General features: G+C 39.0%; 2 protein-coding genes across 6 annotated transcripts in view; one reads left to right on the top strand and one right to left on the bottom strand.

Annotated features, from left to right (window-relative positions):
* LOC114054214 (trimethylguanosine synthase-like) overlaps nucleotides 1–1,187 on the bottom strand; it is a 59,019-nt gene extending 57,832 nt beyond the window's left edge. The window contains exon 1 of the mRNA XM_027877385.1: nucleotides 1,045–1,187. Within this exon, the coding sequence (XP_027733186.1) occupies nucleotides 1,045–1,148 (104 nt within the window). The 5' untranslated portion in view covers nucleotides 1,149–1,187. The remainder of the gene's footprint in view (nucleotides 1–1,044) is intronic.
* A 225-nt stretch (nucleotides 1,188–1,412) lies between these two features.
* LOC114054304 (transmembrane protein 68) overlaps nucleotides 1,413–12,097 on the top strand; it is a 38,841-nt gene continuing 28,156 nt past the window's right edge. For 2 of the 5 annotated variants that reach the window (XM_027877515.1, XM_027877512.1), the window contains exons 1-3: nucleotides 1,413–1,593; nucleotides 4,574–4,628; nucleotides 7,868–8,257. In XM_027877515.1, coding sequence (XP_027733316.1) covers nucleotides 7,933–8,257 — 325 coding nt within the window. In that variant the 5' untranslated portion in view covers nucleotides 1,413–1,593; nucleotides 4,574–4,628; nucleotides 7,868–7,932. Of the gene's footprint in view, nucleotides 1,594–1,622; nucleotides 2,038–4,573; nucleotides 4,629–7,867; nucleotides 8,258–12,097 lie in introns of those variants that run through there. The other 3 variants (XM_027877513.1, XM_027877514.1, XM_027877517.1) reach the window with 3 other exon arrangements.

The raw sequence follows: 12,097 nt of genomic DNA, 5'->3' as shown, positions 1-12,097 counted from the left end.
CTACTGACTTCAGGATAAAATAAAAATTCCAGTTCAATTTCTAAAGCCCTCCACGATTTGGCCTCATCCTAATTTTCCAGCATTTATTACATTATTTATCGAAGTAAAGAATCCAGGTTCTCAGTTGAGAGGGTAAGGAGAATGGAAGGTGTGGGAAGCTACAGGAGAGAAGGCAAGGTTTGGAACAATCTCTGTGGGGAATAGAGTAATTGATTAAGGAGGAACAAAAGAATTACCTTGCCCTCTAAGTGCTCAGGCAAGGTTAGAAATCCAGCAAGCAAATGTTCTGCTGTACCATGTTTTCTCCTCCATAAAAATTACGGACAGTACCATATAAACACTTCTTATAATCTTTACTAGATATCTTTTGAACCTTAAAATACCTCAATTTAAAACCCACACATTAAAAAGTCTAGCATTAAAACAATTTTTTAAATCTTCAAGTTGAAAAAATAATTCATGTTCTCCCTTATAGGCCATGACAATACTGCCTCCTTGTTCCTCATTGCTAAAAGCTAAACTACATCTATTTGTGATGTACCAAACACCAGAGCAATTTCATATTGCGTTCATATTGCGAAGTGGCTAGTGTCAGGACTGGAGTTAGGAAGAGCGGAGTTCAAATCCAGCCTCAGACGCTTACTAGCTGTGTAAGTAATTTCACGCTGTTTGCCTTAGTTTCCTCATCCGTAAAATGAGCTGGAGAAGGAAATGGCAAAGCACTTCAGTGTCTTTGCCAAGAAAACCTCAAATGGGGTCACAAAGTGCAGGCCACGACTGAACAACAATACTATCTGTTCAAAGGCATCACCTTTAAGCTACTACGGTTTAAAGCTCCGTAGGTTAATTTCGGTCACCCACAGAATATAAAGAACACTATCCCTGGAAGCAGCGTGGGGAGAGCGGCTGCCTCGGGGAGGGCTTGGGGCTGGCGGCGGCCCGGGGCATCACCTCCGGGCAGCTGTGGCCTGACCTCGGGCCGCGCGAGACTCCGTCGGCACCGGCCACATCTTTCTGGCACAGGAAAAACACGTTTCTACTTACTCCACAAACGCCCTCGAGCAGAGGCAGAGGATTTTTAAATCTTCCTCCAAGTCTTCGACGAACAGGACCATTTCCGCCACGAGGCTCCACTTCCCGCACAGCATCTCGCTCCGGTGCCCGCCGCGCTCGGCCTCGGAGACCCCTCCTGGCTCGTGCGGCGAGCCGCCCTCGCTGCTCGTGCCGAGGCCGCCCCGGCTGGGGTCGGGGGTGGGCTCGGAGGAGGGGGTTCAAGCCCTTCCTCGCGGGGTGTGGGTGTGGGGAGGGTCAGGCCTCCTGGGGGTCGCTGGGCAGGGAGCTCGCGCACACACCGCGCCGTAGGGAGGACGCAGCCTCGGTGACCGCGGCGACGGCGGCAGCGAACATGGGCGTGCGCGCGCCTACCCCGCCGACCGGAAGTGCCTCTCCGGCCTGAGGACGGGAGCGGGAAGAGGAGGGGAAGGTGTTCCACCGAACACAGTCCAGGTCGGAGACGCAACTCGTGTTCCTAATTAGAGGGCTTAGGAAAACTGCTCGCTTAGCTCTGCAGCTTGCACGGCCAGACTGCCTGAGGTGCGTATGGGATGAATGAGGTAAAGGAGGCGAAGATTTGCCGCGTCTTCCTCCATTTCTTTCCTTCTTGATTGGGAGACGTGGAGAGGGGGTGGGGCAGGTTCTTTTCTGGGTTTGGTGTCATCCTTTTCCCTTCCCCCTCCACCTCGGGACGCGTTGTTTATCCCGGCGGTGGGGGAGGGGCGCTTCCTGTCTCAAGGCTGTGGCGGAGGGGCGGGAGATCGCCGGCTTCCTGTCTCGCGGGGTCGGGGGCCTGTGGAACCGGAGCTGCTCTTATTGGGGCGGGTGCCCGGGTGGATCGGGTTTGGTGCCGGATGGCCTCCCCTTCCGGTCTCTCCTCGTCACGGGATTGACCAGTCTGGGCCACTTCTCATCCCGCCCTCACCACCATCACTCAGTATTTATTAAGGCGCCTACTATGTGCCAGGCCCTGTGCCAAACGCGGTAGGTACCAAAAAGACGGTGGTACTAATCATGCTGCCTTCAACGTAATTCATCAAACAGCATTTTTGTTTTGTCTTTCTTAAGTATTGTGCAACATAGTATGCATAGGAGTCTTTAATTACAACTCTGAGATCGAAGTACTTATTACTTAAAAAAAAAAATTGTTAAGCGCCAGCTATGGGCCAGGCTCCGTGCTAAGCATTAGGGATACAAAAAGAGGCCAAACACAGCCCCAGACGTCAAGGAGGTTACAATCTAATGGGGAGGAGAAGGTACAAGCAAATATATACAAAGCAGGCTATATGTAAGATAAATAGGAGATGATTAACAGAGGGCACGGCCTGGAGTTGGGGAAAGGCTTTCTGTAGGTGAGATTGTAGTTAGTACTTAAAGAAAACCAGGGAGGTCAGTGGGCAGAGCAGAGGAGTTAAAGGCTTGAGGGACAGCTAGAGAGAATGCCCTGAGCTGAGAGGTGGATTGTTTTGTTTTTCAATGGTATCTCCTATTCCGATTCTGAGAAATTCCTTGATTGTAATGTGATACGTACAACCTGTTCATTTCTTCTTCTCACCGTGAGCCTCACAAGCTTATTGGTGGTGACACATTGACAAATTGTCAAACCTTAGTTGCATGTAGTGTTCAACGACTTGCAGCCATATAGCAACATCCCAGAGATTGACATCTGATTCCTATGGAGTTCTATGTAAAAACTGAACAGTCTAAAAGACAACTAAGAACACTTGACACTTACTAGCTGTGTGATCCTGGGCAAGTCATTTAACCCCAATTGCCTTTAAAAAAAAAAAAAACTAAAAGACAACTAAGACAATAGAAGAAATAGTGTTATAGGGTAATTAGAACAGTAATTAGGAAGGATTCACAGGATCATAGTTGTAGACCTGGAAGAGGTCTTAGAATGAACGCATGAATGAAGCACTTATTAAGTGCTTACTGTTGTACAAAGTGGGACAGCTAGTAGTAGTTCAGTGGATAGAGTGCTGAGCCTGGAGTCAGGAAGACTCATCTTCTTGAGTTCAAATCTGGCTTTAGACACTAGTTGTATGACCCTGGGCAAGTCAGTTAACCCTGTTTGCCTTAGTTTCCTCATCTGTAAAATGGGCTGGAGAAGAAAATGATAAACCACTCCAGTATCTATGCCAGGAAAACCCCACATGGGCTTAAGAAGTTGGACATGACTGAAAAATAACAACAATGTACAAAGCACTGTGGGATACAAATTGAAAAGTAAACTCTCCCTGTTCTCAAGAAGCTCACATTCTAAAAGGGGAGACAACACATAGGGAAGGTTTCAGCTGTAAGTCAGATGGAAAAGTCTCATAGTCCTTAGGGTTGCAGCAGCAGAGCAGATGTTCATGCTGCTTCAATGCCATTTCCACAGATAAAATACCAATTTCTTATGTTGAACCATTTTACAGTGCCCTCACAGGTCACTAATCTTCTGTCTGTACAATTAGAATAAGGCAATTTTAGATACTGAAGAGAAAGCTGTATGGATTTGCTTACTTGATGCTGCTTGAGATTTCTGCCTTTTGGGATACATAGGTTTAGTTCTTTCTAGCTTGGGATATTAAGGGTAGAGAAATACTTCCCTTTGGTATACCTTGGCCGTAGAGAAAACTGCGTGATCCAAGTTACCCACCAAAAGTTTGAAAGGCACTACCAATGACTAGCAAGTAAAATATTAATTTTTAAAGGGGAAAATAGTTTTCTAACACTTCTAGCCTTAGAAAAACAATTTTCATATACTTGAAGATTTTTATTTCTACTCTGTGAAATCCAAGTACTTTTTATGGACTATGTGATGTTTTTTCCTTGAAAATTGAACTTTGGTACTAGATTCCCTCTCCAGACTCAATATTTCTTTCATTCAGGTCTCAGATTCTTCTTCTGTCCTCCGTTTTCCTGCTAGTTGAAAGGCTTTTATTCTCTCAGTTGTTCTCTCACATGTGTTCTGTCAATGGACAATTAAGTGTTGAGAGCAATTTTAACTGGAGTACCTAGGCAGTCCTTGATTCGTTGGCCTTCTCTGTTCTGGATCTTATTTGGTGCTTTTTCATTTATGGAATCTGTACATATACAGCACTGCATTCTGCATTGGGTATGTACAATATTAAGGAATTTGTACCCTGAAGTGAATTGACACAGTTTTATTAAGGATTCTTATAGCATCTTCTGGACAGTTGAGTTAAGGCAAGAAACATTATATAAGCTCCTTAATGGAATTCATAATCACTCAGAAGAGTGCCCTAACTACCTACACAAGAGAAAACAAGTAGATTAGAAATGCTTGTTGTACTAGAACATTTTTTTTTTTTGGTGAGGCAGTTGGGGGTAAGTGACTTGCCCAAGGTCACACAGCTAATAAGTGTTACATGTCTGAGGCTGGATTTGAACTCACATCCTACTGACTCCAAGGCCAGACCTCTATTCACTGCACCACCTACCTGCCCCTAGAACATTTTAATTATAATTATATATTAAAATATTTCTTCCATTGTCATGTTATCTTTTCTAGATTTTTCATTTCTGAGATTGAAGCTTGGATCAAGACCATCCTTGACTGATTTCTGGCAAGTCAACTAACTTTGGTTATGGATTTGTTTAATATAGAAATTGTACATTTATGTCTCCAGAAATTGAGATCAAATTGGAAATTTCTGAAAAATCTTACAGACTTGAGACTTCAATGTCTTTGCGTGTGTAACATCACTAACATTTATGATTCCATATTAGTGATGGAGAGAACTGAGGCATTTTCAGTTGTAAGAAAATAATGTGCAGAAATGTGGTAGCCTCATTGACTGAAGAATAGAATGAATAATAATAACTAACATTTATGTAGTGCTTTGAGATTCACAAAGTATTTTTACATGTACAATCCAATTTGATCCTCATAACATCCTTGTGAGGTAGGTACTATTATTAGCCCCATTTTGTAGATGAGGAAATTGAGGCTGAGTAGTTAAGTGACCCAGGGTCACAAAGCTGAGAGTCTGAGGCAGGATTTGAACACACGTCTTCCTGACTCTAGCACCCTAGCCAGCAGCCTCTATATGTTAAATACTCAGACACCACTTTTCATTGATGAAGAGGAATACCAGCTCCATATGATTCAATTTAAGATTTTAAAGTCAGATTAGTAAGATTAGATAATCTGTCATTTAACTTTCTAAATTCTCAGTTTTTATGTTTTATGACTGATTTTCCTAATATAATGGAGACACACTTTAGTGCAATGGAAAGAGCACTGGCTTTGTAGTTAGAGGCCTTGGGTACAAATCTTGTCTCCATCACTTTCTCCCTGTGTGACCTTGAGAAAGTAACCTCTCTGGTCCTCATTTTTCTCATCTATAACAGGAAAGGGTTGGACTAGAGGACCTTTAATGGCCCTTTTAGTTCTAACTCTGCAGTTTGTAATACTAAACAGTATTACGAATACTAATCAGTACATATTTATTAAGCATATGCTGTGTGGTAGGCACTGGAAATACAAAGGGAAAAAAAGAAATACAAAGGGAAAAATGAAACAGTCCTTGATTTTAAGGAGCTTGCATATCACTGGGAGAAGAGCTATGAGTAAGCACAATAGTGAATACAAAATATATACAATTTAGTTTCCAGGAGGAAGGGCATTATTAATTATAGGCTATAAGGATGACTCTTATGTAGGAAGTGGCACCTGACTGAGCTTTGAAGGAAGCTAGGAATTTTAAAAGGTATAAGTGAGGAATGCATTTCTAGCATGGAGGACAGCCTGTGCAAAGGAACAGACTCAGGAGATGTATGAGGAATAGTAAGAAAACCAGTTTGGCTGGAATGTAGAGTATGTATCTTCTCCAGCAGATTGTCCACCCACCCCCCTCTTTCCCTCTTTTGCCCTTCTTCTCTCTCTCCCCCCCCCCTTACTCCCCATACCCCAATCTTCATCCTCTTCATTTCTGTCAGATCCTTCTCTGTTGCCTACAAATATATCTTCCCCTATCCTAAAAAAAAAGCAAAAAACAAAAATTAAAAAAAAACAAAACCTCACTAGGTCCAACTATCTAGCCTCTCCTTCTCAACCAAACTCTGTGAATGCTTCCATCTCCTTTCTCATTGCCCTCTTCTAAACCCTGTGCAGTCTAGCTTCTGACTTCATCACTCAACTGAAACTGATCTCTCTAAAGTTGCCATAGATCTCTCATCAAATCTAATGACCTGTTCCAATCTCATCCTTTTTGATCTCTACAGCATTTGACTATGTCAGCCATCTTCTCTTGCATAATCTCTTTGGGATTTCATGACACTTATCTCGCCTGATTCTCCTATCTGTCTGACTGCTTCTTCTCAGGTTTCTTTGTTGGATCATCATCTGTGTCGTGTACCCCAATATATTGTCCTGGGTCCTTTTCTTTTGTTTCTTTACACTTTCACTTGGTAGCTTCATTACTCCCCATAGGTTTAACTATCATCTTTATGCAGGTGATACCCATATCTATCTATTCAGGCCTAGTCTCTCTCTCTCTCTTTCTTTCCTGAGCTGTAGCCCTGGATCACCAGCTACTTATTGGACATTTTGGACTGGTAGTCCTGTGAGTACCTCAAACTCAACATAGCCAAAACAGAACTCATCTTTACCCCACAAACACAACCCTCTTCCAAACTTCCCTGTTACTATCAAAGGTACCATCATTTTTTTTGTCACCCAAGTTCACAACCTTAGGTGTTATTCCTCCATCTTATTCATCCCACACATCCACTCAGTTGCCATGACCTGTCATTTCTGTCTCCACAATGTCTTAGCCACACATACCCCCTTTTCTTTACTTATATAACCAGTGCCTTAGTTTAGACTCCTGTTGCTTTTCTCCTAGACTATTAAGTTTCTTAATTGAACTCCTTGTCTTAGGTCTTCCATTGCTTCATTCCATTCTTTCCTTAACCACAAAGCATTTTCTTAAAGTGCTGGTCCAAGTCATCTCCCTATACTCAGTAAACTCCAGTGACTCCCTATTACCCGTACAATCAAATATAAGCTCATTTCTTGTAATTTATATCCCTTTATAGCAGAGCCCCTGCCTGTCTTTTCAGTTTTCTAACACATTACTACTTCCTCCTCCCCGCCTACCCACCAACCATGTAGGCCTGTTGACTGGTTTGCACTCACAAAGCAACATCATCCATTTTTGTGACTTTTCATTATTTGTCTCCGTGTCTGGAATGAACTCTCTCCTCACCTCTAGGTCTGGGAAGCCTGTATTTCCTTCAAGGCTCTGATAAAGCTCTACCTCTCAGAAGTCTTTCATGATTTCCCCAGCTGTTGGTACCATCCCTCCAAAAATTATTTTGCATTTATTTTGTATATAATCTGTATACACTTTACATACATATTATCTTCCTTATAAGGTCCTTGTGGTCCAGCCCTATTTTTCTTTTGTCTTTGTAGTCCCAGCATTTAGAATTAAAGTCAACAAACATTTATTAACTCTTAGTGGAGTGTCTGGGACAAAGTAGACACTTCATGAGTGCTTGTTGATCTGTTAATTGATTTTGTGAAGGTGAATGAAGTTCAAAAGGCTTGGAAAAATCTGGTTATAGGCAGATTATAAAGAGCTTTAAAAAATCAAACAGTGGAATTTGAGCTGGTATTAACTTCTTGAGTAGGAGAGTAGCATATGCTGTCTTTAACATGGTCTACCATCAGTTCCACCATCATTAGTCCTGGTCCTCACAAAGAAAGTAAAACTGTTTGGTTAGTACTTAAGGAGACTAAATCATTGAGTCTTTCAATTGTAAGAAAAATAAAACTTTCCCGTCTTTTTCTTTTTAGGTACAAGAATCATAAACTGCTGTGACTATGAAGAGAGTGACTTTATCATTTTTACTCAAAGAAAAATGATAGAGAAAAATCAAACTCGTTCTGAAGGGCAGGATTCTATGCCCTATATTATTTGTCTGGTTCACATATTGGAAGGATGGATTGATGTTCAACAATTAGAGGATTATTTGAATTTTATTAACTATCTTCTATGGGTATTTACTCCTCTAATAGTCTTGATACTTCCTTACTTTACTATTTTTCTTCTCTACCTTACTATTATTTTCTTACATATTTACAAGAGGAAGAATGTACTAAAGGAAGCATATTCCCATAATTTATGGGATGGTGCAAGGAAAACTGTAGCAACAGTATGGGATGGACATGCAGCAGTATGGCATGGTAAGAAGGATTACTTCCATTGTTACGAGTTTTTGTATGCTTATGTTGGACTGAAACTATATTATCATTGCATTTCAGTGATTAGGAGAATGCTTATAAACTTGAGGGATGAGATTTAAATTTTTCTTTCTTTTTTTGCATGTACTTTGCAATTTATATGTCTCATGTGGAATAATTTTCCTTAAGTTATCGTATCCTTTTAAAAAACTGAGCTTAGTTTTCGATACAAGCAAGATGAAAAGGCAGTACTTTAGATGGCAGAATTTCCTAAAGATGAGAAAATTAAGTTAAGTTATTACTGAATCAGTTTGGAGAATACTTTGACAATGTTATTATTCCTTTTTACTTCATATTTAAAAGAAATTTAACTTTTTCCCTGAATGCATCTTTTTAAAAGGTAGTATTGAATAAAATATTATACCTTAGTATCAACATTTCAATTACATTCAATTCAGGGTGCATCCCCATGTTCTTTACATGAAGCTTTATATACTCAGAGACAAACATTTTGATAGATTATGTATTCTTATTTTCAGTCAGTTACCAAAGTCACGTAATAGTGTAGACTTTCACCTTCAAGTTTTTTGTTTTGTTTTGTTTTTTGCTTAATTTTTGTGTAAGTCATCAGTGAATTGTTAATATTCTTAATCACCTACTTTAACTGCCTCTGCTTGGCCAAATGCTTGCTGTTTATTGATTTTCTTTGTTATTATTAACTTGTGTAAAAATTCAGAGAATTGAAAGATTATAAATGAATACTTCTCATTGTATAAATTAGGATATTCCAGGAAGAACTTTAGACAAAGCAGAGATTTTGAAATGACATTGCTAGCACATGTGATTGAAATATAAGGTTGCTTATATTTGCACCCAGTGAGGTGACTGTTATGACTAGGAATTGACACCATATATCCCGGAGAGTTATGATTTGGATCAGTGTGCTCTGTTGGAGGTCCAATCCAGGTTTAGTTTTCAAAGCCAAACCCAGTGGTACTCAATTGACATATACAAAAAAAAAAAAATTGGTTGCTGAGGAGACAGGGCTGCAGGGCCTTCAGAAGCAATTGTAAAGTTGCATTTCTGTAAAGTTTGAGTCCTTGGATGATGGCATTTGGAGATGAGATAGAGGCAGGGTTGATGATCTGAAGGAAGTAAGGGCAGTAGCCCTTGCCAGAGCTTTTGTGTTGTTGTTGTTGTTGTTTTTTTGCCAGGTACTTGGAGTTAAGTGACTTGCCCAGGGTCACACAGATAGAGGCTTTTGGAATTAGAGTCTTGGGCTATCTCCTTTGGAGTCTAAGGGGAGGTATTAGTCAAGATAGTGGCTGTGGTTTGATTTGCCTGAGACCTGCCACCTTCTGTCTCTCACTCAGGTTGCCTTGCTGCTTCAGCTGAATTTTAAAAATAATTGTGTTATCATAATTTATTCTATTTAGTTATATTTCAGAGATGATTTGATCTAAATTCAGTCAATAAAGAGCTATATTTTACTATGTGTATATAATTTCTGTATATTTGTAATATGCACTTTTTTATAATATTATACTCCCTATCAGGAGAAGAATAATGTGATGTATAGTTGCTCATTATTATTATATAGCCCATTCTTGATGGATTATTAAAATTTTATAGCAGATGTTTTATAAATACATTTTATTAGAATATGAAATAATGTTTCTTACCTCTTTTGTTTTTAATGTAATACTGTAACTTGGACAAGAATGATTCAGTTATTTATACATATTGTATCACAAAATTTAGGTTATAATTGATGCTTTTCTATAATCTTTTAGATTATTATTGATGCCCCATAGAGTTCTATGTTATGAAAGACACAAATTAGTTAAAATTCACTGTTGTTCTATGCTCACCATATGTGCCGTGTATAATTTTTTGCTTTGTCTTTCTTAAGTACTATGCAACATAATATGCATAGTACATCTTTAATTACAACTCTGAAACCAAAGTACTTATATTATGGCTTTAAAAAAAAACCCACTTATTTTCTGTGTAATTGAATAGCTTTTAAAAAAATTTTCCTTACAGGATCATATATTTAGATTTGGAAGGAACCTTAGAGGCTATCAGTTCTCATTTTGCAGATGAGGAAATTGAAGTACAAAGAAGAGAGGTTAAGTAATTTGGCCAGTGTCATATAGCTATTAGTTTCCGAGATAAGAGTCAAACCCAGGTCTTCCTGATGCCCAAGTCCAGCATTTTATCCACTTCTCTATCTAGCTGTTACTCAGTTTCTTAGTACAGAGTTATATGTTTAATTTGAAATTTGTCAACAGTAGGCAGCTAGTATTCTTAGATGTCTTTGATCATACTTTCATATGTATATATGTACACGTGTACACATGTACGTACATATATTATACATGTGTAAAACTAGAAAAAATTACTCTTATCCATTTCAAAATATCTGTGAATTAGTTAAATTACTACTCTTCTTTATAGGCATAGTTATATTGAATATATATTATATTGAATAAGATTTTTAGAGGTACTGATCCTAAATAATTAGATTCTATGTGACTTAAGCCCCTCATTTTGGGTAATTTAGGACCCTTTGATGATTTATACCATTTGTATTTTCTTTGGCCATACAGGCCTTAGTGTCTCTATAATGTTAAAGAAGTTGGATATTCTTATTAATTGAATTATACAGTACAGTTAAGAGTTTATTTATTCTGTCAATAGATTATTACTTGTTAGTAGTTTCAATACAATAAAATATGCAGCATTAAAACCGCTAAACATTTCATCTTTCATCAATAATATGTAAAACATTTCAGGATCTTGTGCCTCATGACCATCATTATGAGAATCAGTTATTTTATATTGTAGTTATATAAAAGGTAGAGGATCTGGGTTGAACCACAGATTTCATCCACTTTACATGGTAAATGGCAAGAAATGATATCATTTATGCTTCTAGTTAAGAAAATGAAACATGAATTTAAAAATTTTCAGCAGCAGCGGTCCTCTGAAAGTCCATTCTTCATTAAATTATTTATTGTTCATCTACTCTGAGCACGACACTGATACAAAATTAGAAAGCATTTATCTATGTCTTCAGAAGGTTTATGGTCAAGATAGGCATGTTAGTCCACTGAAGCAAATAACGTTTTTCTCTTCAAAATGAGAGAGTACATGAAAATGTAGAATGAAACTTAAGAGTCCTGCTTAAAAATTCTGGCATGAACCTTAATTCTGACAGTTAATTTTTTACCTTTAAAAAAAAAAACCCTTTCATTCCTAAAGGCTTTCATTGAGTTTGTTTGTTGGTTCCCACACCATACTCTGACCTAACCAAACCAAAATACTGCATCTGAGAGCAGAGGGGAGGCTCCTGGAATCATAGCTTCAGAGGGAAGGGATTCTAAGAGTGATGATCTAGAACAACGAAGTAACTGCTGGTTATCAATTTTAACTCTCAAGTACTTTGGGATGAGGCAGCCCTAATCTAGCAAAGAATAAGGATATATTGGACAACTTGGCATATTGCAGGAAGTTTCAGCTGTAACTGATAAATTATTTAATACTTCCAGCACTCCACAGCATATTTCTAAAACCCAACTTGTATGATGTGGTGGAAACCATACTGGATTTGGAGCCTGAAGACCTTAGTTTGAGTTCAAGGTCTGTACTTGACCACCTGTGAGACTCAGCATGTCACTTACCTTCTCTGGGCTTCAATTTCACCATCCAAAAAATTAAGGGGTTGGACCTTAAGGGGTGATCTCAAGGGTCTCTTCTGGCTTTACTTCTATGATCTTATGATCTTTTGTACACATATAAATAATTTAGAATTTCTTGGACAAATAACTTTTATTTAAA

The sequence above is a fragment of the Vombatus ursinus genome, unplaced genomic scaffold (assembly GCF_900497805.2).
Source record: "Vombatus ursinus unplaced genomic scaffold, bare-nosed wombat genome assembly UNPS02014812.1, whole genome shotgun sequence".
Taxonomy (NCBI): Eukaryota; Metazoa; Chordata; class Mammalia; order Diprotodontia; family Vombatidae; genus Vombatus; species Vombatus ursinus.
This window is presented reverse-complemented; position numbering and strand designations above follow the sequence as displayed.